At 42.4% G+C, this 23,701-nt stretch overlaps 2 protein-coding genes across 2 annotated transcripts in view; one reads left to right on the plus strand and one right to left on the minus strand.

Annotated features, from left to right (window-relative positions):
* The window catches only part of GRTP1 (growth hormone regulated TBC protein 1), a 42,449-nt gene extending 41,853 nt beyond the window's left edge, over window positions 1–596 (plus strand). Inside the window, exon 8 of the mRNA XM_082490897.1 lies at window positions 74–596. Within this exon, the coding sequence (XP_082347023.1) occupies window positions 74–163 (90 nt within the window). The 3' untranslated portion in view covers window positions 164–596. The remainder of the gene's footprint in view (window positions 1–73) is intronic.
* Window positions 597–2,342: 1,746 nt separating this feature from the next.
* On the minus strand, window positions 2,343–22,612 carry LAMP1 (lysosomal associated membrane protein 1; the record flags this gene model as incomplete). The annotated part of the gene is given in 11 exon segments (XM_082498498.1): window positions 2,343–3,354; window positions 3,969–4,139; window positions 4,303–4,372; window positions 5,326–5,448; window positions 7,117–7,334; window positions 11,055–11,216; window positions 11,322–11,535; window positions 12,911–13,026; window positions 22,429–22,480; window positions 22,482–22,546; window positions 22,549–22,612. Coding segments are annotated over 11 exon segments (1,395 nt in total). The 3' UTR covers window positions 2,343–3,214.
* Between the last annotated feature and the right edge of the window lie 1,089 nt (window positions 22,613–23,701).

Here is a 23,701-nt window from a genome sequence, read left to right on the forward strand (position 1 = left end):
GAATCACACGAGAATTCCAGCATGTTGTCCAAAGACAGGATTTTAACTAAGAATTTTCTCCTTTTGCCCCCAGCAAATATTCACAGACCCTGGAAGCTTGTCCATGACAACAATCAACAAACTCCGAGAGACTTGCAGAGAGAAGTTGCTTTCTCAGGGATAACTCACTAGATTTAACCAGGTGGTCAGATACTACAGCAGTTGACACATTCCTCTATTTGCACTGACTAAAGCACACTTTTAAGCTTTCCATGAGTTAACTGACACTTGACCAATTTTCCTGCCTTTCAAGTAAGTGTTGTTAACACCTTGTACTGTATGTCAGACTTCATAACTGGAATCAGTGGTTCTGTTTTGTGTTTGGTTTTCTTTGGTTGTGTGTTTTGTTGGGGTTTTTTTTTTTAAAAAGATTAAAGTGTTTTCAGAGTAGAATGTGATCAGTTTCAGGACACTCCTTTTAAAAAAAGCAGTCACCATCCTTGTCTTTTCAGGGCATTTTGTAATGTTAAAACCCAGGTGTATAAAATTACATATCCTTCCTACTGTATTAACTGTGACACCACTATCATTTGTATAAAATAAATTTATTTAATTTGTCAGAACCTGTTTCTTGGTGTGAAGAGAGCAAACTAGCTGATCTCTTTCCTGACTGCCAGTAGTTGGCTTCCTTTTTCCTTGCTGCTGTCACTTAAGGAACTCAGTAAATAAGGCAAAGTGCAGGGCAAGACAGCAATGAGGAAGGTGATCTTTATCTTCACTAACAGTTACTGTATAATAGCTTTTTCAGGTAAAGGCAGCAAGGAACATGTGCAAGCCCAGGCTACAGAAAGCAGCAGCAAAACTTCTATAACCGCTCTTAATATTTTTATAGGCTCATTCAGGATTTTCGAGCTCTAGCACAGTAGGTAAACAAGTAATTTGACTCAAATCTGGAAGCAGCATTTCTCACTTTGTTGTAAGGGATGCTGAAAGTAGATGCTATACTTCTACTTTGTGCTGGTGTACAGAGGTTGCACTACAGGTGCTATATCCTCATGTACCTGTGTCCCTAAAAATTTGGGGAGAAACACTTGTAAAGGTAAGCAAACAGACTTCTTCCTTGACAGGGGGAGACATCGGGCAGTTCCAAAGCTGTACCTTAATGCAAGTCTAAATACCCTACCCCCTGGCAGAAACAAGCAAACCAGTAGCCCTGGCACTTAGGCCCCTTCCAGCCCTGCTGGAGCCAGGTGCCTGTGAATTCCTTTCCTGTCCTTGCAGAGCCCTCTCGTGGCCAAATCCTGTCCCTCTCCTTCCTGCTGGGGAAGAATGACTGAAGGGAGGCCAGCAATTTGTGCTTTTTATTCTCCCTGTGGAACAGCTACTGTGGAAAGCCTCACCTAACACCATGCTCCTTTTCAGACTCTACTCCAAGCTCCCTTCATTCCTTGTCAAGGAAGGCTTATCTCTTTTTTACGTCCTGCAGACTGAGTTTCTTTCATTCCTCAGCAGGGAAGAGAATCCCACAACTTCTCAGAGGAAGTAGATGAGTACTCCTCTAGACAAGTAAAGACAGCTACTAAACAGTATGATTCCAAGCTATCCCATCATTTATGGTACCAGACAGACATCCTTTTTTCTTGAGTACTGAATTGTAAGTACATTAGCAGTACCATAGTTCTTACATGTCACCAGGTATTAGGAAATACTAGTTTATTCACCACTGGCAAAACGCATAGTTTCCAGGTGCCTTCAAGGTAACAGGGCAAATGGTCCAAAGTATACCAGCCTTACTGCCACATGTTCAGTTCTCCCTGTCAGGAGAATAGTGTTCCACACAGTACTGGTAACACCAAAACATTACTGCAGGAAAGAGTCAGGGAAGCTTTAAACACAAAGATTCGTTTCCAAGCACATTACAACACACAGACCTCAGCAGACATGCACTTCCTACTCTGTGGTAAGAATCCAACTTCAGAATAAAACCTAACATGTAATTTCCACAGTCCTTATACCAACTATCTTAGCAGCACTTTCAGAAAGCTATGCTTAGCAGGGCAGACCAATACCATGACATTTTTCAGCAAGCAGCAATGTAACAGAAGAGTTAACTTCTCCAGAGTTCAGGTTACTGATACACAGAAGTTTTACCTGTTTCCAAACACAAAGTCCAAAACAAGGGGCTGTTTTGAAGACACATACATAGTTAAGCCTCACCTTTGTGCCACAGAGAAAAACACTTGTTTGTTTAACACAACGCCACACTAAGGATTGTTTCAAGCTTCCAAAGTAGACCCCAACCAAGACTTTATTACTTACCAAACAGTCAAATGTTTTTAAGAGTGATCAGCAACACCAAGGTATACAGAAAAAAAAGTGTCTTTATTAGCATTGTTACAGGCAATGCATACATAAGAACTGATCCTTAAAGTGTACAACCCCCCAGCCAAGTTTAAAGCAAGAGAATCAGCAGATTGAGATCTATTGTACACATGTGCAGTAACAGGATCTCTCTGGACCTTCCAACAGAAGAGACAGAAATCACTTTACAAAAAAAGGTAAATAAAAATAACACCCATTTTAAAAAAGTACCAGCTCCTAACGAGCTGGCAGAGCATCAAAAATATCAAACAGGGGAGTTGTCCAATCATAAAGAGTTCCTGTAAGGTTTGAGTATTGCGTTTTTCACACCCTGCATATGCCAGGCATTGAATTTAAAGCTTAGTAAAAAATACACACCTAAGAGACAAGGTGGAGTTTAGATTTCAAATTTCAATTTTGTCAGTTGTTACTAAATTTATTTAAATGCATCATCAGTATAATTATCGTCATTGCTGGATGGCAGCAGTATGAAGAATGAACCTTTTCCCTTTGTTAAGAGTTCTGAAATAGAGTCAGTGTGAATTAGCAACATCCCTCTCTGGACTCTTTAGCTGACATTACCTTATGCCAATTCCAAAAAAGCACCCTTAAAAACCTTTTAGCTTGTTTCTAAGTGGGTAAATATTTAAACTAGTTAGCAAAATTAAACACCAGAACTTTCAGAAGTTATTTTTGTGCATAGTTAAATGCTGCAAGATGATTTCACATTTAATAAAGCAGACTTTAAGAAGCAATTCGCAAGAAAAGGTGTTCCCTTACAATATCAATCTTAGCTCAGGGGAAATGTGTGGGGCGTTTTTTTCCCAGCTTCTTGCAATTGCTTTTCATCTACACTGGGTTTTAGTGCAAGTCATTAAATTGTTTGATATCCAGCATGGCTCCTCTTTCTGCCAATCAAGTAAGCAATCAAGACAATTAGAACAAGACCAGCAAGGGCTGCACCGACTATTATAGGGATCAGCATGTTATTTTCATCCAGTTGACATTCTTCCACTGAAGAGAAAGAAAAGAGACCCATGTTAGGCACTAGCACACCAACAGCTGGCTATATCCAGAACTCAAGCTTCTGCTCTCAGCACATAGATAAAACTGGCTCCAGTTAACTCCTAGCTTAGCTTGCCCCCAACCAAAACAAAGCCAAGTCCACTAACTATGATCATTCAGGATGAAGCCTTTCAGTACTAGTTGCATGCATAATAGAGAGATTTATAATAAAGGTTTCCTTCAAGAGCCACTACTGTTATGCACAAGCTCAGCAATAATAATACGTCTATGCAACTCCCTTAGCCATTTTGCTTTAACCACAGTCACAAAGGACAGCATTAAATAAAAAAGTAATGAACTTCCCAGAACTTTACCCCTTTTCTACAACCGTCTGCACAGTTGAAGAGTTAGAACTCTTCTCTGGACCACAAGGAAGAAGCCTTAGGTACTTCAAAGCTTTTTATGTACTCCTCTCACTAGCCCCCACACCATCTGTAATAAGGCATGCAGAGACTAAACACAGCACCCACAACCTGGCATTTGACTGCAGAATATTACATGTTTATATCAAAGTGCACTTCACAGATCTTAGGTTCCCCCCTCCCCAAATGTAAACTTCTTACCTGCCCCAAATTTGTCTCCATCAATCTTGAAAACCTGGATCTGAACATTAAATACATTGACAAGGGCTTTGTCTGTGACCTGGAGATTCTCCTCTGCACTGCACTTGTAGGAGTTCCCTACTGTAGCTCTCAGCTCACTCATGCTGTTGTTCGATGCTTCAAACTTTGGAACTGCGTAAAGAGAAAGTCTTACTACAGAATCCTGAAGAGCAGGAGTTATAAGCTCAAAGAGCTTGAATTCCATGCATTCATCCCCAACATTTCTAACATGTTATTTAATGCAGGCAACCCTTTAGTAGTAGTCACTGAAAGTAGACTTCTTAAAAGTCCCTACCTTTTGCTTCAGAAGGCAGAGTCGTGCTTACATTCACACCTTGCAGGAAGAATTTTTCAGTACTTGCATTCTTTTAAAAAAGAAACCAGTAGTTTTTTAAGCTAATGATGTACAACATAAGCTGTTAACGTTTCCAGTTCAATTCTGCATGCATTTCAAAGGTTTTCAAAGGGTAGTCCACAATTGGGATTAGCATCCAAAGGAAGTGCTTAGTTGCACTTTTAGAGGAAAAAGCTACAGGAGGTACACACCTTGGGGAAAATTACTTTGGGGAGGGAAGGGGAGACAGAGAAAGAGGGACTGCCACCCCTCAGACTGCTGACTTGACCTCCACATTGAAGATATAGTCTTTAGGCCACTAAAGTTGGCCATGCCTTAACCAGGCTAGAACAACAATCTCACCTGTGCTACAGATAAAGCTTTAAAGGAGCTCGGTACCCCACAGAGATGTGGACAGTCATTTAAAAGCAACAGGTCTAGGTGATTGCATTATTAGAAGTGGCATGAAGCTGACACACACAGTGGATTCAGTCCTCAAGGGTACACAGCTCTAACACAGCACTGGGGCAGGGCTGCAGGAAACAGGATTTCCAACCACCATAGGAGTCCAGAAGACAAGCACACATGGCTCTTGGGCTGTACACAATATTAATGAGTACTTAAATTCAGTTCCAGACTTTTATGATTAGATGAGATGCCTATTTGTCACAGGCTATTCCCCTGCTACAGCAGAACTGTTCCCAGTTTGGGCAAGAAGCTTTAGAGAGTAGGCAATATAATCTTAAAAGAAATGCCCATTACAAACAAAATAGATGTCTGTCTATACATACGTGAGTGTACATACATGTATATATTCTTTCCTCACAGGAGTTACCAAGGATTAAACCCTCTAAATCCCAGTATTAAAAACAAAGGAATTGCTCCCCTTCCTGTAGCTGCATCTTTTTTCTCTTGTACTTGCCCCAATTAGTTAGTACATGAGAAATCCTGCAGACCCTACATGGTTTGTCTAGAGATCCTTACCAAAGCAAAGCGGAAGATAACCCTTGTTTTGTCGAAAGTCAGACTCAAGAAGGCAGATGTATTGTCGCACATCCCAGAAGAAGTTGTATTGCGTGGTATGAAATTCAGCAAATCCAATCCCATCTATGAGAGAAGAGGATCAATTATGACATTTGAAGAGACATCGCCATATGTTCAGTCAACTTCTAGCTTGCTTGTACTCACATGCATACAATGTGTTTGCCAACACATTTTGCAGACAACTGGGCAGATACGTGCAAGTTACCCGAGTTACCAGGCTGGTACAGAGAACAAAGGGCATCTCTGCATGCCTAAGCTTTCTGCAGCCCTGGCTGGCTGCGGCCAATAATCTGCTGCTTTCTCTACACTAAATTTCTTTGGTCCTAGCAGCATAAGGAAAAACATCAGTGACCACCGCTACGCAGGGGACAACATGCTATAAAATACTGCTTTGACATAATCAAGGGAACTGCCTGTAAGCACGATCATCTTGCACATCACTTCAAAATGCTTTGTCTTTGCCCATAGTACATGATTTTATACTGTATCTGCTGTGGGTTAAATGCACTTGCTAAACAATCCAATAGAAACCTTTAGTAGCTCTTAGTTGACCCACATTTAACTTTGGAAAACTTATTTGCCACCTCCTCACTCATCATTACCCTAGAAGTCAGCTGTTCCTGCAGAGCTATAATGCCACGCTATAGGACACAGCTTAGGGAATTTCATGCAATTAAGGTGCCTAAAAACACAGTCCATCATAACCAGCTACTGGTACAGCCACACACCAGCTATCAGCACTCACTATTTTACCTCTCAGTCATCATCATCATAAATAAATGCAATAGATTCCTTTGCACCACCACATACAGATTAAGCAGCTAAGTCCCATACAGACACCACCCTCCTCACACTAGGTCCTTTATCACCAAGATCCAACTTAAAATATTTAAAAGCAGCCATAATTTGTTTGCCTGCACTTGTCCTCATTACCTCAGATTAAGCCACAGGATAGGAAAAAGCAGCTTGTGCTCAAACGTCCTTATAACAAAGCTTTACTGAACCTAAACATCTGCTGACCCTTGGTCATTGTTTCCTACTGAGGGCCTTCAGCAATCCCTTCAGGGTTCCACTCAGAGCTTTGCCTTACCAGTTAGCGGGTAAAGGGTTTGTCCATGGGGCTGGCAGGCTGCGCTTGCATCAACAATGGAGGGAAAGAAGCTGTGCCAGGGCTGGATCTTACATAAACCATGTAGCATTTTTGCTGTTAAAATCAGCCATTGAGTAGCTCTTAAGCATTAAAGTAAAACCCAAGCCTCTCTGGTGTTGCCTGGAAGTTAAGTCACAAGCCTGTCCAGTTTTACAGTAGTAATAATTTTCCCTTCTATTAGTCATTCCCTGTGTTCATTCAGGTGCCCCAGGCCAAATTCCTGCATCTTATTTAACAGTTTAAAAATCTTGTTTAGATGGCATCTCTGGTAATAGGATCCCCCCTGCTCATATCTTGATAATTTTTACTGCTTCTGCGGAATGGCCATATACACTTACTGGATTTGACAGACAAGTTTCATACTCTTACTGAATGGAAAAATCTTTAAGGCCCACTTTTGGTAGAAGAGAACTGTTTGAATCATCACTAATCTAGTCCAAGTTAAGCAATTCAAATAGAGGACAATCATGGATGAACACTACAAAGAACCATGATTTTTAAAGAAAAAAGTTAGCCTATAATAATTTACCAAGTTTTCCCCCCAAAAAAGGAATCTGAAGGGTTTGAAGAAAAAAACATACCTTTTCATCTTTTTTCAGGTAGGTGATATTAAGCTGTAACCCCATGTAGGCAAGTATACAGGTTCCATTTGGACCAGTCACATTGTATTTACCAACTGCAGGACTTGGGGGCGATGCAGTGGGTGCTGGGCTAGTTGTTGGAACCTGGCTAGTAGTCTGTTTAGGAGTTGTAGGCGCTACAGCAGTAGTAGAGACCATATCTTCAGCACATTCTGTCTCTGGAGAGAAAGGAAAGCAGTCATTATCAAACAAAATGAAGCTGTGGGGTGCTTTACCTTTTTAATCCTCAAGGGAAACAAGGACACAATTTCAAGTAGCTTTTCCTAATTAAAAAAAAAGGATAATAAAAGCTGTGATGGCAAAGCATTACCTAAACTCTTGTTGCAAAGTTTGAGATACTTTTAAAGCCTTGCATGTGAAAGTGACCCCTCTGCTGTTATTTACAGAAGTTCATGGTGACCACATCTGCTTTTATTCATGTCTGTCATTTCACTATCAAGTCAGGATAAATAAGATACTGCTATGCTGACAGAGCCAGCGTTCCTGCTGTATGTTCACAGCAAGGCTGAGCTGACTACCCCTCAACGCTCTGGGCACTTTTGTGCTAAAAACAGAGGAACAGTTCTCCTGCCTGCTGTTAAAAGTTGTCTCCCAGGAGATGAGCTGTTCTCCTTCCTGTCCCTCCTTCAGTTACACCATCACCACCTTGTGTGGACCCTGTGTCATTATTTTGGCAATACCCACAGTAACATTAAAACACTACTGGATCTCTCAAGTCCTCACAACAGTGCTGCAGCTCTTCTACCCTTAACAAAGGGATTCTAAGACATTGCTTCAGATGGCAAATGTTTTGCTCTATGCTCTCCCTTTGGGTCTCGTGTCCATCACTTCCTTTAGTCCTGCATTAGTAGCCACCCACCACCGGGGGGGTACAAGGCTCAGTGAAGATGTGTAAAGCTGCTTTCTCTTTTCATCCAGTTTAGCAACAACTTGGAAGGCAAAAGGACAGAGAAAGAACAGTGACTCTGATTTATTTGCCAGAGTACTCAGAAACACCTGGCAGTAAGATCTTAACTTGATCTGGAAACCAAGAAGGTTCCTGCATTGAACATCTAAGCCAAAACCAAAGGTCACAGCAAAGACATTACCACAGTAGAGGCTTTCAAGTTCCAAGCCAAGGTCATCTCCACGTGTCAGGGATAACAGCTTGCAACTTTATAAGGATGACAGCAACTGCAGCAGCAGTCAATTCTGACTCAAAGGGCCTACTTCTGAAGCTTAATTCATATGTATCTTGCAGATACTAGATAGCTAATAAATTGCCTCTGAACCTAAACAGCAACTTAACTTTCAATTATAGCTCAGAAAGAGGAACTCTAATCACACCTTCTGAACTCAGAGACTCCAACATAGCACACTTTCCTATTTCTACTCCATTTCTGGAAAGTCAAAGAGCAGAGGGAAGGTGGATGAATGAAGGAGTGACCCTATTTTTTGTAGGCTTAATAGATACTGGTCAGGTCCCAAAATGTGTTAATTTCCTAACAAATAAACCAAGCATCAGCTTTACTTGGTACTTCAATGGAGAATTTCCCTCCATCTGTAAGACCCCAACACATACAGCCTCTTACTCAAGTTAGCAGAGATGGAAACAACCAAATCACTTCAAGTGGAAGTTCATCCTAGGTGGAGTCTTTATATTTTTACTGAACTAATTTACAGCATAGCTTCTAGTAACTCTTCAAGACAGACCTAGACATGAGACAAATTCTTACATCTTTCTGACAGTGATAGGAAAGCAGCTGACAAAACTACCAACATAAAATTAAAGGCTCCTTTTCTTCAGAGCTGCAGATAATCACTACCATAACACTTCAGTCACTAACTTATAGGTACACTGACTAGTTACCATTACTAGTGATGCACAGATGCACTGAATACTGACCCTTCTTCCCTTCAGTGAGCCTTGCCCAGATCACCAGCAGAAATATCCACTAATGAAGGTGCTGCAGGGAAAAAAGGTTAAGGGAGAATTCCAGATCTAAAGTTTATCAATAACTAGCTGCCAAAAGGGCAGGGGAAGTCTCAAGCCTACAAGAGTGGAAAGGAGGAACTGATCTGGAAAGAACAAGGTGATTTCAGAGTCCATAAAAAAAAAAAAAAAAAAAAAGATAAAGTGAGAATTCTTTAACCATCTGAATTAAAAAAAAAAAACACACAAGAAAGAGATAACTCATTGTGCAGTAGGAATAGGAAAAAAAAATTATCTGGGTGCAGTCCCAAGACAGTAGTACACACTTAGGGATGATAATGATTTAAAGAAACAACTGAGTATGGCAGTATGAACAACAGGAATGTGGAAACAAACAAACAAGAAAAACAAATAAAAAACCCCAAAACATTGAACTCAGACCAAACAATGTCTACCCCAGAATCATACGAAATCACACGTTTTTTCTGAGGATCAATAGTTTCATCAAGACAGCAATATCACAGGATAGGGAAAAGCAACTCTGGGGAAGCGATCATAGCAATTAAAGTGTGTATATTAATCTAAAAAAAGAAGAGAAGTGGTTTAGAAAAGAAAACAAATGCTGACAAACTTGTGTTGCATAAGGAGCACCCTCCCAAAACAATGCAAATTTTTTTTTTTTAACCAAAGGACCATGTAAGAACAGATAATAGGAGGTGTTAGAAGGAAAATTATCACACAGTAGGGAGACTTTATTGAAGTTTTATGGAAGTTTAAAAACCAGCTTTTCCCCAATATCATGGCTTACGTTCAAGCCTGCTGACAACTGATCACTTATACTTATCCAGTATAATAACTGGATCAAGATATCATATTTAAAACATTTGATCGTTCTGAAGACTGGAGTAACAGAAATCAGGTTTGGGTTTTTTTTGAAGTTACAAATGTAGGTCCACATCTTTGCTGCAAACTAGTTCACTGACTAGAACAGACTCATTAAGAGAATGATACACACTGAAATCTGGCCTAAACTACAACACCCAGTCATTGAGGCAGCCATAAAAGAAGTCAACTCCGGTATTATCATGCATCAGGCAAGGTATTTTTCAGAGACACAGGACAAGATATAGATACTCTTGTAGAAGGCAATTTTTCAATGTATCCATTGCATGCCAGCACTGACTACGCTGGTTTTTAAGGTTCAACAGGTGCATAAATGGGATTAACAGCATAAGAAAGAAGAGTTCTACATTTCCCAGAGAAGATCAGACTTCTTACTTGCCCTTAAGTAAGGCAAAGATTTGTTACTCCCTAAGATACCACAGGTGATCAAACATCAACAGCCATGTAAACTGAAGTGTTGCCACAAAAGCAAAGGACGCAAACACACCATAAAGTAGTTTGTCTTCTAGTCAGTATAGCAGTGAAATTAAAAAATGCTTTTCAATGCAAGCAATGAGGACAAAAAGTCGTTTTGTGACTGAGCCTGACAGAGAAAGACCACCACTGTTACAGCTCATATAAGGCCTCCTGCAGGAAGATGTACGTATCTGCTCCCTACAGACCAGTTCTCTATTGTCTGCCATCATAGCACTAATTTTCCCCAGAGCACACAGTAACTAGTTCAAACTACTTTGGTAGAGGCATAACACTTGGAAGTTATAAGGTACTTCTTAAACTAGGATTTTGGCCACGCGCCCAGTCGACCTACTGCAACACATGTTTACACCCATAAATACTCATGTACAAAACCCATGGGAACACAGCGCAGTATCTTCTAGTCGTGGATGTTGACACCCTTACAGAGAAAACCTGAAGCAGGTTATTCTTTTCAGAAGATGCTGCTATCGGAGCCTTAGATCCAATTTGTACCTGCCTAAATATGATTAGTCAGGACTTAAAAAGAAATGATCTATTTCTAGAAATATTAGCTCACCAAGTACGTTTTCTGCTACAAGATACCTACTGTTCATACTGAAAGTGCCATTTGTGAGATATGCTTCCAAAGTAACATTGCTAAAAGTGACGTTCACATTCTTCATATTGACTTGCTTGGAGTTGATGCATCTGTATTTTGTGCCCATATATGCTTGAAGAATATTTTTATGTGATACTTTCTTCACTTCTCCTGTAAAAAGATTACATTGCATTAGTATGTTACAGTATTTACAGAAACAAATCAGTATTACATCTGGAAGGGTGACACAATGAGAACAGGAAGTTTTCATTTTACCTGTAGTTGAATTATGGAATAAAGTTGCATCTGACAGATTGTAGTGGAAAACTAACTCTTCAACTTGGTACTTGTTTGCAATTTCTGAGAAATTCAGGCTTAATGAATGTCCTGCTCCAAAACCCAATACCAGAATTGGATGAGATGTGTTACCATTACCACATGAGCTCTGTGGCTCTACTGTAGCATTTTGTGGAAGAGAGAAGTGTACGAACTGTGGGGTAGAAAATGAAACACATGTAAATGAGATGATGGAACAGCTTTTCCTTACTTTTTAAATATCCTATGAAACTGTGATAAAACATACAGTTGACATTCATACACATACAGCTGACATTCATATATGCTATAAGATGTCTACTTATATACCTGTATATAGCAAGTAGCATGTTACTGACACTTGGATTTCTAAGAACATCGTTCTCTGAAATTTGAGGACAAAACAGTACACACTCACAGCACCTCTTAGACTTTTTTCCCCTTAAACTAGCACTCTGAATTTGCAGGTACTTCTGTACTAGGTAAATCAGATCTGACAAACTCCGAATATGTGAAAAACAAGAGAATTTAAGCTTTGTTTCTTGTAGTACAATTCAGTAAGAAGAAAAGCAAATAGTACAGCCTATATAGTTTGGCTATAATACTTTGAGTTTATTACATATTGAGAAGTAATTTGGTACCTGAAGACAAATACAATGATTACTGGAAAGTTTTGAGCTTACTGCTTACAAGAAGAAAGAGCCAAAAGCATGTTATGAAAGCAGTCACCTCTGAATGCAAACTTGCATACCAGTATCAGCACTATTTCAGACCATCAGCACCACTGAAAAAGTAGACTATGCAATGTAACTCTCAGCTCAAATCACATACAGCAAGTGCACCACTAGCAAAGTAGTAGGATTTTTTAATGTCACATTACAGTGATGGCTAGGAAAAAGTCAACTTCAACAAGACTGCCTCAAAACATGCAACTGCTATGAGATAAATAATCCACAATTCCTGGTCAGTAGTAAAGATACCAAAAAAGTAAACTGAACAGCAGAGTATTTGTGAATAAAAATTCTTAACTTTCCTTAACAGGCTTTTGCTGTTAATATGGAACAACTCTTAGGCATTGCACTAGTCTGTAGACACACTGAAAGCTAGAAATTTTCTCAGTAAGAAGATTGCAGATTCCAGGGAAGTTTAAAAGGTATGTGCCAACAGCCATTTCAATTTAGATTTAGTCAATGTAAGTATAACCAAGTTCACCAAAAGATGACTGGTAGCATTTTTGCCTTTACAGTTCCCATGAAAGCCATTGTAGTGACCAATAGGATTAGTGGGGAATTTCAGTCACAAAAGTAATTTCACACATGTGTTGTTTGTGGTGGTTTCAGGCAGCCTTAACCCTGTTTAATTAGAATAAGCATCAGCAATAAAGAAGAGTTGATGCAACATGACTGGGAGGGGGGAAAAGAAAAAAATCTTTGCTGAAGCAGTTTTTCATGGTTAAATATTTGTTAAAATTTTAACTACTGCACACATGCAGAAATACCATACAGTTTATAAAGACAAGTTAGAAACAAGCAGCGAGATAATCCCCTTACCTCTTTTTGCCCATTGCTTTTGTATTCCACTGAGAAGGCTACTGTCATATCAGCAATTATGCAGACCTTACCACTTGAATCTTTCACCTCAAATGAAGAGGAAACCTGTAAAAAGCCTGTTAGGAATGACAAGTGGTTAACTTAGCATCACGTAAGTTTTCATTTTTGATCCCAAAGAGACAAATACATACAACTGTACATTTTAGGAATACATCCTAAACAGCAGTTGAGTTTGGAAACTCAGGCGTTAACAGTCTCCATACTAGCTTCAACATGACTAACACACAGAGGACAAATTTAACACCCCATTCATTAAAAGACAAAGCCACCCAAATCAGAACTGTTGACACGCTGGGTCCTCAGAGGGTAAGAAAAACTTGAAACAAACACCAGCCATACTGTTCAAGGCAGCTGCTCAGTGTTCACCCTACACAGCAACTATTTTGCAAGCTTCAGCCAGAATTGACTTAGCATATTTGATCCTGCATGCCTATAGTGCTCAGCCATCCCCCCGCAGCACACCACGCAGCCTTCACTCCCACTGTACCAGGACACTCAGCTGTACATGCACTGAATACAGCATTTAGAAAGCTTGGATTGACTGCAAACGTTTTAGAGGGACTGCCAAAAATAGCACGATAGAGCGTGCCACCCTTGCCAGGAGAACTTCTCCTTACTGTCATCACGCTCTCTGCACTTGAGAGGAGGATGGGGGCCAAGACCTTGACAAAGACTGAGGTTATGTTTTTCTGACTGGTTTAAGCTAACCTTACACTAAGCTGCTGGCAAAAGGCAAAAGCATGTTTCCCCCCCACACACACTTGCTCCCCTCCAGCCCTAAGTGCTCAGAGCACTAGTTCAACTGACCACACTAGTACTGACTTGACCGAGTAAGAACATGTGGCGAGATAAGCACGGGATCATCCTTTCTGACAGCAGCGTGGACTTAGACTAGCATCCACTGACAATGAAGCTTCACCTAGGGGACACGTTGCAGCAGGTTGGATAGAGCCAGAAAGCTGGTTATCTCATACTTCATTTGCAGTAAGGGTTAACTGGACAGTGCTCCTGTAACCGAAATCACACCAAGGTGTTCCCAGTTCTTAATTGTTGAGCATTTTATTTTTCTGGTTCTCAATTTGTCACCATGCACACATCCCAAGCAAACCTCACTGCAAAACGCCCGCACCATATTCATGCTAGCACTTTATCAGCTCACATTTGCAACAACTTCACTCTTGCAGAAAACCTGATAAAAAAAAAAAGCTGCAAGACATAAACCACTATCTCAAGCAAATTAAAGCTTTAAAGAGTCAAACATGCTAATCCATTCAACTGCTGCTATAACAAAAAGATCCAGCTGACGAATTATCCATTAGCTAGCTTCCCCTCTCCAGGAAGTTTTCAAAAAGCAGATCCTAATTTTAAAACTTTTCACTACACAACTATGGTGCATAAAATTGTATTAGGAGAATTATTAGGAAAAATTGGACTTTTGTCAGCTGGACTTTGGTAGAAGGCCCTTCAGTTGTAGGAATGCATTGGAAACAATTTCTCTGGCACTCAGCAAGCATTTTCCCTTGTTGCCTTCCCCTTCACAACAATATACCCTCCCCCAGCACCAAAGGGGGTCAAAACTTTGGCTGGAGTTCATACACTTCACCCGGTTATTTAAAGAGTCTAGACTTAAAAGTAGAGATAGCAGAAGAAAGAAATTGCTAAGAACGGATAGTGTAGAAAACTGATATTTCAAAGGAAAACTGTCCTACCTTTGCCTTTACGTCCAGCTCAATGTTCATTAAGGAACATATATTCACAAAGAAAATGTTACTTACTGCAGTTCAGAGCAGTACCAGAAACAGTTGATGCTCCTCCACATGGAAGTTTCAATTTACAAAGTTTCCTTCAATTTGAATTTACATCTGGAACTTGTTTACATTTTACCCAAGCACTTGTTTTCTCAAGAGCAAGCTGCTTACACTTTCTTGAAGATTTCTAGTACGGCTTAGAAAACAGAGTAAAGGCAGGGAGTGGGAGTCCACAGCTACTTGAACTAACACTACCAATGGAAAATATGCTAGAATGAAAGCCTTCCATGTGCATGCCAACTCTCTGGTTTGATAGCTATTAAAAATCTTGGCAATTTTAGAGCTAAAAAGAAACAAACAATAGGCAAGAAAACAATGAAAGGAAAAAAAGATCAGTTTTAAAAAGCAATGCAGGGGAAAGAAAAGACTGAAAAAATTAAGAAAAATGTTGCTGACCTAAAGGAAAATGTGACAGACCTGCCCATTTTAGATGATTCAGAGAACAACAAAAGACAATGGAGAGGTACCAGAAAGCACCAAACGGAAGACAGATTCTCAGAATTAAGAGCTGGCAAATCACCCTCAGCAAGTTTAAGTAATAGAGAATATGGGGTGTGAACAAACAGTAAAAAACACAACCTGCATAACCTTGCAAAAATATAGTAGTTAAGTCCACACTACTATATGAATCCCGATTTTGTTAGTGTGGAACAAACACTAGAAAACCCCGTTCCTCCTTAAGACATGTTCAGCAGCTGCTAGATTTGCAGTGTCAGTGATGAGACAGACGCATCCAGCACGAGACACTGAGCTGTCCTCGATGAAATGGCAAGAGGGCTGTTTCACTGCAAGTGAGCCGACACACAGAAGGATGGCAATCAGAGAGCACCCTGTGCTGCAGCATCATCTGCTCCCGCAGTCTTGGAGGAACGCATATGAAATGGAGTGAAACAAGGGACACGGGGGCAAAGAAAAATCAGCAAAAACCACTGAAGAACAAAGACACTGAAGGAAAGAAAGACCTGCCTACTCTTCACTCCAGCCAGCTTAAGGCAGAGGAACAGCTCGCTGGGTTTGGCAGAAAAGCAGCTGTTGAGTTTGTGAAGGCAGTTTCAGTGTCGACTAGTGATTAATGCATGAATCATCACCAGCCCACAAATAGTAAGAGCCTACAGTCAAAATGTCAAGAATACAGAAAAGCAAACTGATGTTGAATCAATCTGTCCTGGGAATATTTCTAAGTTACATAAAGTATTGCTCAATTTTATCATGGCATATCCACAAGTTGAGAATATTGCTTGTACTTCTCATAACAATATTATTTGCTATTTAACACAAAAACTGATACTGCCTCCAGTTTAACTTCATACTTTAAATGCTCTTAATAAACTGCAGCACCCCCCTATGTGACAACTATCTGTGGTACAGCCAAGTGCAGCGCTTCAGATTTACACAGCTGAACAGCTCCTAGACTTTTCAACAGCAAAAAGTTAAGTTTTGTGAAGTTCATTTTTCATTTGGCTGGAAATATTACGTTATGGATATCTAGTAGAGGAATTATCAAAAACGTACTAGCATCAAAGAAGTTTCACTTAGTTCAGGTGCTTCCTTTGTATTCCAATATGCTTACTTATTTATTCTAGCTGCATATTTTCAATTGAAAATTGCAAGATAATCTCTCCCTTTAGACCTTATTTCTGAAATTATAGTCTCATGCAATAAAACACTGAAGGTAAAACTGTTGAAGCAAGGCTAGATATTTTGCTTGAATTAAATCCAGCATCCTTACTTATCTAACACACTTACACTAAAAAAAAACAAGCAGAGTGGATTAATGCTCTGCGATAAATAAGCAAGTCAACCAAAACTAAGACTTTCTTGGTTATATAACAATTTGTCTTAAAGAAACCTACCACAAAAAGTTGTTTTAAACAGAAAATTACAAAGCTAACAAAACAATCTAGTACATTTGAACAATCTAAATCTGAGCCCTTTTGAATATGGCTCTCAGAATGGCAGGATTCCCCACCTCTTGGCCACACAAAGATGCTTTCAGGTTTCAACCTTTTCATAATCAAAATCCTGTTAGCCAAGCACAGCTACCCTTGGGTTACTCTCCCATATAATGGAAAGCTACTAAGGGACAAAGACTAATGGTTGTTGTGCTCTAAAAAAAGCAAGCATATATTAATGGCAATTGTTTACACTGTCTGCTTGCAAAGAGGACTTCAGTTACTATAGTTAATGATTTACTTTGTCTCCAGTTTTTATTAGAAACATGGAACATTGACAACAAGGATCTCAAACACAAAAACTACTTTTATATAATTTGGGGTTTGTTGCTATATTAATGTTTCTCACATAAGTAAAAGCCTTTTTAGTATTTTTCTGCCTTCCTCTTGGAAGAAAGGACAGCAAACCATCCAAATCCACCTGGGCACATATTCCACATCATCAGTAGTTTAAGCGATACAGGTATCTAGGGGATGGGACTGTTTGTAGTTCCAGTGAGTGACTATGGCATTAGGGAGGAAAACCACAGTTGCAGCGTAGCCCAGCTAACTGCTCCCCACAAGTGCCACAACAGTGGTTCTGAGTATCACACCCACAGCCTGGTCACACACATCAAAGACTCTCCTCAGCTACAGCCTACCCTGTAATTACTGCAGGGCAGTACTCTGAAGGTAAGGGATGCTTGCTGGCTGATGCTGGCGATACACAGTCATCCAGTACCTAAGCTACAGTACTGCTGTGTTGCTCTGCACCTTTGCCCAGATGTTCTAGGGTTCTAGATAAGAAACGCTGGTTCTTATCTAAAGAAGGCTTATTTTCCATTGTATATGTGAACAGCAGTGCCCAGTAATTTACTCATTCCGATGGTTCAGAAGGAGCCTGTCATCTCAGTGCCATTTTGTGAACAACTTCAGACTGCTAAGTCTATGCCAGAGAAAGGAATGAAAAAATCTGAGGAGTTATGCCCTTGTCTAATTGCTTGTCTTCCAATGGAAGCACCACTCTCAGAGGGACACATGGTACAAGCCCCTTCTCAGAAGACCGAGTCAAGACCCCTTGCTTAGGATCCAGGATCTATACTACCTTGGGATCGTACAGAAAAAAGAAGAGCTTAAAAAAAGAATATATTTTTTGAAAGATCACACTATTTACCAACCCTAACATTTCTGGGGAACAACTGAAAGCAGGAAAATCCCTTGACAGACTTGATATATGAATCACTTGACATGAGACAAGATGGTCTTCATAAAATTATGAGTTACATTTACCTGTCACTAATGGACTCAGAAGACTAAACACTAGATATCTAGAAAGCATAGCAGGGAAAGACAAGGCTGAACTCTCTTCAACTGCTGTTAGACACACCTGAACACAAACACAGTGGCAGAAAGGGGGAACAACACTTAATTTAAGGGTAGATGTGAGTACTTTAGGGGAGAAGCAAATCAGCTTCACTTGTGCAGATGCAGCACCTGTTCCTGATCCAACTCTAGAAGATGCATCCTTATCAACTAATAGGGACAAATTCATGCAGTCTCAGACTATGTTTTTGATATTGTTGACTTCCATTAAGGCAGTAAACATTTTGTTTCTCAATTGAAGTTTGCAGATGGACAACCTCTGTGTTTATAAAAAAATATAAAAGTACAATAGCATTATAAAGGAAAGACTATTTAGAAGCTGTACACTTGCCATTTGGCCAGAGAATTGCACAATTGAATCTAGTCACATGAAGCTTCTTTATGGTTTCCTATCTAGAGGAAGGAAATCCTGGGGTAGCTCTACAGCAGCTGATTACAGGAGTCCACCGGGAGGTCTGAATTCCCGTGGCTAGACCTTTTTCAGCATTCAAACAAGTTCATTTTGCACTTGCTCTGCTGTATCAAACCACACAACTAACACATCCTTCAAGGTAGCTGGCAGCCCCAAACAACGTTTTGGAGGAAGGAGCACTGTGCTGACTATTTAAAGAGAAAGCCCCCCCCCCCGCAGAGTAGAGGATATTGGTAAAAAGATACTAAACTGACTGCCTGAGTAAAACCATTCTCCTAGTCCTATTGAAAAGAGTAGATCTCACCCCGTCAATTGAAAGATATAATGGTGCTCTCATATTACACAGACTGAATTTGGCCTTGCTAAGAAATCAGAAGCCACTGAAGTTTAATACAAGAAAACTCAATGTATTGTGTGGACTACTGTGCTCAAGCCTGAACACTGGAGAGGGAACAGCTAGACAAGTGCCCACCGCTCAGAGCTGAACCACATTTGAAACTCTACTGCCAAGGCACTACTAATACTCTCACACTTCGAATTACAATAAAAAAAGTAGTACCGACAGCCAGTGGTGCTGTCAAGTGACAGAGAAGGTTAAGAAGCTGCTACCCTTAGATGGCAAGGGATACCAGTCCATCTTGAAGTAAGATGTACAAAAACCATGGAAGCCTGATGTACCAAAACTTCAGATACATTTTAAAATAGTAGGCTCATAATTTAGAATTAAGATAACATAATGAAGCATTCAAATAGCTGTTGTAACTAGTGCCACTCACACACCCAAAAGGTTCTCCTGTCAAGTTAAAGAGAATAAATACCAAGAAATCCATTATGGTACCAAGTTTCCTCAAAGAATTTCCAAATAATCACGTCTGACTTGAGAGGACAGACAAGCTGTTGCAGTTAAGCTGCAACAAGCAAAGGCAGCAAGGCGTGCCTTCTTAGTGCTAGAAGTAAGTTATCTTTAAGACATAGAAAGGCTTAAGAGAGATAACAGCAGTTGACTTCTCAATAAAATATCAATCTTTTCTTTGAGTAGGGTTCCTCTGTACCTAAAGATAATTCTTCAGTTTATCATCTGCTGCCGATTAGAAATCATCCTATTCACTACAGAACAATCTAGAAGCAGGTTGCCCCCAAAATGAAACTTCTAAGCTAGCCCGAACAGGAATCTTGGGAGCATATCTCAACAGCAGCATGTCAGGGAACCTGCGGAGTTCTTACTCAGCAAGTGAGAAGTTACTCTACAAGTCAGAAAAGCTGCCGAAGCCAAAGCTGAGTACCCTATCACATGACAACAGGCTTGGGACTAGCACAGACATTCAGATCCTTAAAGACTGTGTCAACACAAAGAAGCTATCAAGCAAACACTATGTCAAGGGCAGCATTTGGTAAAACAATGTTTTGAAAGTCACACAATGTAAGTGGTTGTATTTCACAAAAACTACTTCATACTTGGTCTCAGTTCCATACAGCTAGCAATGCCAAAACTGAGGAAAACAATACAATACCAAGTTTCTCACTGGCTGGAATTTATTCAAGTTTCTCTCAGCTACCCCTACACCGGTAGCAAGGTTTGAAATTCCCCTTCAGACTAGAGTTGTGCAATAGAAACACGTGGATTATGTGTCAATAACTTTGCAATAGCAACACGCTGCCTTCTCAAACTCATTTTTCCTTCCCCAAATCTCAGCCACTTCATTATTTACTCACTGAATCCACGTCTGACTCTAAACTCAGATTTTTAGAAGTCTCTTCTCCAATGTGTCTGTGCTTCAGTAAGGAAGAGAACTACAGGTGCTGTAGGACTCAAAGCACACAAGCAGCTCTGTTGGCCTTGACACACAACCCAACTGACCCATGGTGCTAAACAGCAGACAACCACCATTTTCCTCCATAATTGGAAAAGCAGCAGCTAAATTTGAGGGGAGGTACTTCATTTCCCATAGCCCCCTTCCCTGTATTTATCACTGTATTACCTAAATCCTTCTTCTTTCTACACACAAGTTTGATATTCATGAGAAAATTCATCACAAAACACTTAATGCTGACATATGAAATATTCAGCTTAGTGCTTGCTGCTCAATGTGAATGGAAAACTGAAACAGTAAGTGAGGTGTAGTGAGATATTCTGGAAGGAAAAAAAATAATTTCTATTGTCCCAAAGTCAAGGCATTGCCAAACAAGCTTTCAGGTCTGACCCACCCATGCTAATCCTTCAGCCTCCTGTGATCATTACCTTACCCTCATCAGTGTTCACTCAGATGACTAAACAGCTGCAAATGAGCTAAAAAGATCAGAACTCAGCTCTATCTTCTCACTATCTCATATTCTTCCCCCCTCCCTCACTACAGCCCAAGCCCCACACTCTGGCAGAAGACGGCAGAGGCTATCTGTACTCCAAGGTGGGGTCTCTATTTGCACCACAAAGCTTTCCCGTGACACTGTAGGATAAAGTTATGTAGAAACACACAGCTAAGAGACACTGGTACAAAGCCCTGGCTGTCAGTAAACAGTTACTCTGTAGTAAAATAAACTAGTCTGTTGCCCCAGCTGCAGAAACCCAACACATTTTACATGCCAGAAAGTGACAAAGTTGATGCACAAAATTATGTCTGTAACTGCTAATTAAGCAGGGGAAGACTACTACAGTCCCAGAAAATATTAGCTGTGGTACCACTTAAAAACCATGCAGACTGATTAGAAGGCAAACAAAAGCAATTCCTCATTTAAGCCATAACTCTATTAAACAAGCTATACAAAGAATTCCCACTACAACACCAGCTCAATGCGCTGAAGTTGGCAGTCCTAAAAAGCAAGTCTGATAGCACCGTAAGTCACTGTGCTTGCTAGACTGGCTCGCAAGAGCTGGATATTTGAACTGCTCAGTGCCTCTTGTGAGTGACACCATTCAGGGTCAGTGAAACTGAAGTACCATCAACAATGATACAGATATTTACTACCAAATAAATGTTAGAAGAGTTTCAAAGGCTGTCATCATCTCCAAAATGACAGCAGATAACCGTTCTCAACTGCTGCTCTATTCAGGAAACATTTTTGCTAGCTGCTGAAGAAGCTGCCAAAGCCACATTTCAGAAATTTGATAGTGTCACGTGATGTGGCTTTTCAAAGCAAGAAACCTAAAGCAAGGTAGTTATCAGTAAACAAGCCAGACACACTTCCTCATAAAACAGTCTTGCCGCACTAACAAACCTCCTCATCAAGGCACCAAAATCTCCTTATTTCAGTAACATTTCAGATTTCACTCAAAATACAGCAGGGTGAAAGCCGTTAAGTAAGGGAGCATGACAGGCCTTACAGAAAGGAGCAACTTCCCAGCAATGACATCAGTAGCTCCTGCGTTTCCATGCCTCGTGAGAGGCAAAGGCGTTATTTCCAGATTCCTCCCGCAGCGCTGCCCCGACACCCAGTGCAGATGCTCCCACGAGCGTTCCCGGTCGCTGTACGGTTCCCCTGCTCACCCCACCCCCGCCCCGGCAAGCTCGGCCGCCGCCCTCCCACTATCCTCCCCCTCGCACCTCCCGCGGCCGTCGGAGGTTCCCACTGCAGGGAAAGGGAAGGATGGCCGCCCCAGAGGACCCGCCGCCTGCGGCCGGACCTGCCCCCCGCGACCCCGGCCAGGGTAGGCCGCGGCCCAGCCAAATGCTGCGACGGCGCCACCGCCGCCGCGACCACCCCCACCCCAGCCCCTCCGGTCACCGCTACCGCCCCAGAATGGCAACAGCAGGTGGGAACCCGCGGGCGGGCTTCCAGCGACAGCCGGCGCACAGGTGCCGCGTCCAGCGCCGCCGCCCCCGGGGCCGCCCCAGGCCCCCACGACACCCACCACCACCACCACCACCACCCCCGCTCCGCTCCCCCGCCGGGCGCCACAGGCCGCGGCCGCCCCACCCCCCTCCTTACCCAGCAGGGCGGCCGCCGCGAGCAGCCCCCGCGCGCCGGGGGCCCGAGCCATGGCGGGGAACGGGGACGGGGCGAGGCGGCACCGGCGGGAGCACGGAGAGGGGGCGCGGGCGGCGGGGGGCGGCGGGGACAGCGGCGGCAGCGCACCGCGCTCGGGAGACTGGCGACGGCCCCGGCTGGTCATATGGCCTCTGACGTCACCAGGCCCGCCCGGGCGCCGTCACGTGACCCAGGCGCGCAGCGCAGGGGGCGTCCCGGCGGGGGAGGTGGGAGGGGTCTCGCAGGGGGAGGAGCGGGGCGGGGCGGGGCTCGCTCGCACTCCAACGGCCGCCCCTGAGGCGGGGCGGGCCCGGGGGCGCGGCGGCGGTCGGTCGGTCGCGTGAGGGGGTGCATAGGTGTGTGCGAACGCAGCTGTGCGAAGGCGGTTGGGCGGTTTTCACGCGTGGAAGCGTGCGGGGGCCGGTGGGGAGGCGGGGGCAGACGGGCGTACTGCCTGTCAGCACCGCACCATCGCTCCAGCGTGCTGCGGTTCAGCCCCAGGCCCGAACCCCCGGACCTGGGGCTTATCAGGGCCCTGTTCCTAACGGTCGGGGCCCACCGTGCGCTGAAGACAGCCATGGCGTGGCCCTGGGGCACTGCCGCCCTGGCACAGGCCACCTGCCCAGCCCTCACCTGCCGTAGGTGCATTTGGCAATGGGCACCAGCACGTTTGGGGGCTCTGCAAACTGTCACACACGTCCAATGAGAGCTGCAGGGAACATCAGGGCCCAGGTCAGCCTTACCAGCTCTCGGCATTTAACTTTGGTTCCCAGTGGGGAATGCAGCACTGGCACCCCTGTGTTAAAGGGGAGTGTCATGGTTTAGGCCAAATCGGCTACTGGGGACCTAAGGAACCCCAGACGGGACCGACAGATGCTCCCCTCTACCCCTCTTCAAAGAGAGAGGCAGAGGAGGAAAAAGAGACTTATGAGTTTAGAAGGAACTAAACTACTTTAATGAAATATTAAGAATAAAATAAAAAGAAATAATGAAATATATACAAAACCGTATCAAGCTCCCGAGATGACAATCACGTCACCAGCTGGCACTGGGGCAGTCCCAGGCTGGACTCAGTGATGGACGGGAACTGGATTCCGGATCTGCATTCAGGGTTGGGATCACAGGCAGACAAACAGTCCTCCTCAGATGTTGGCCATTGAAGGAAGAGCCCTGACCCTTTGATCCCTCAGCTTTTATACTGAGCATGAGGCAGATGGGATGGAATACCCTGTTG

Source organism: Vanellus vanellus, assembly GCF_965231255.1.
Source record: "Vanellus vanellus genome assembly, chromosome: 1".
Classification (NCBI taxonomy): Eukaryota; Metazoa; Chordata; class Aves; order Charadriiformes; family Charadriidae; genus Vanellus; species Vanellus vanellus.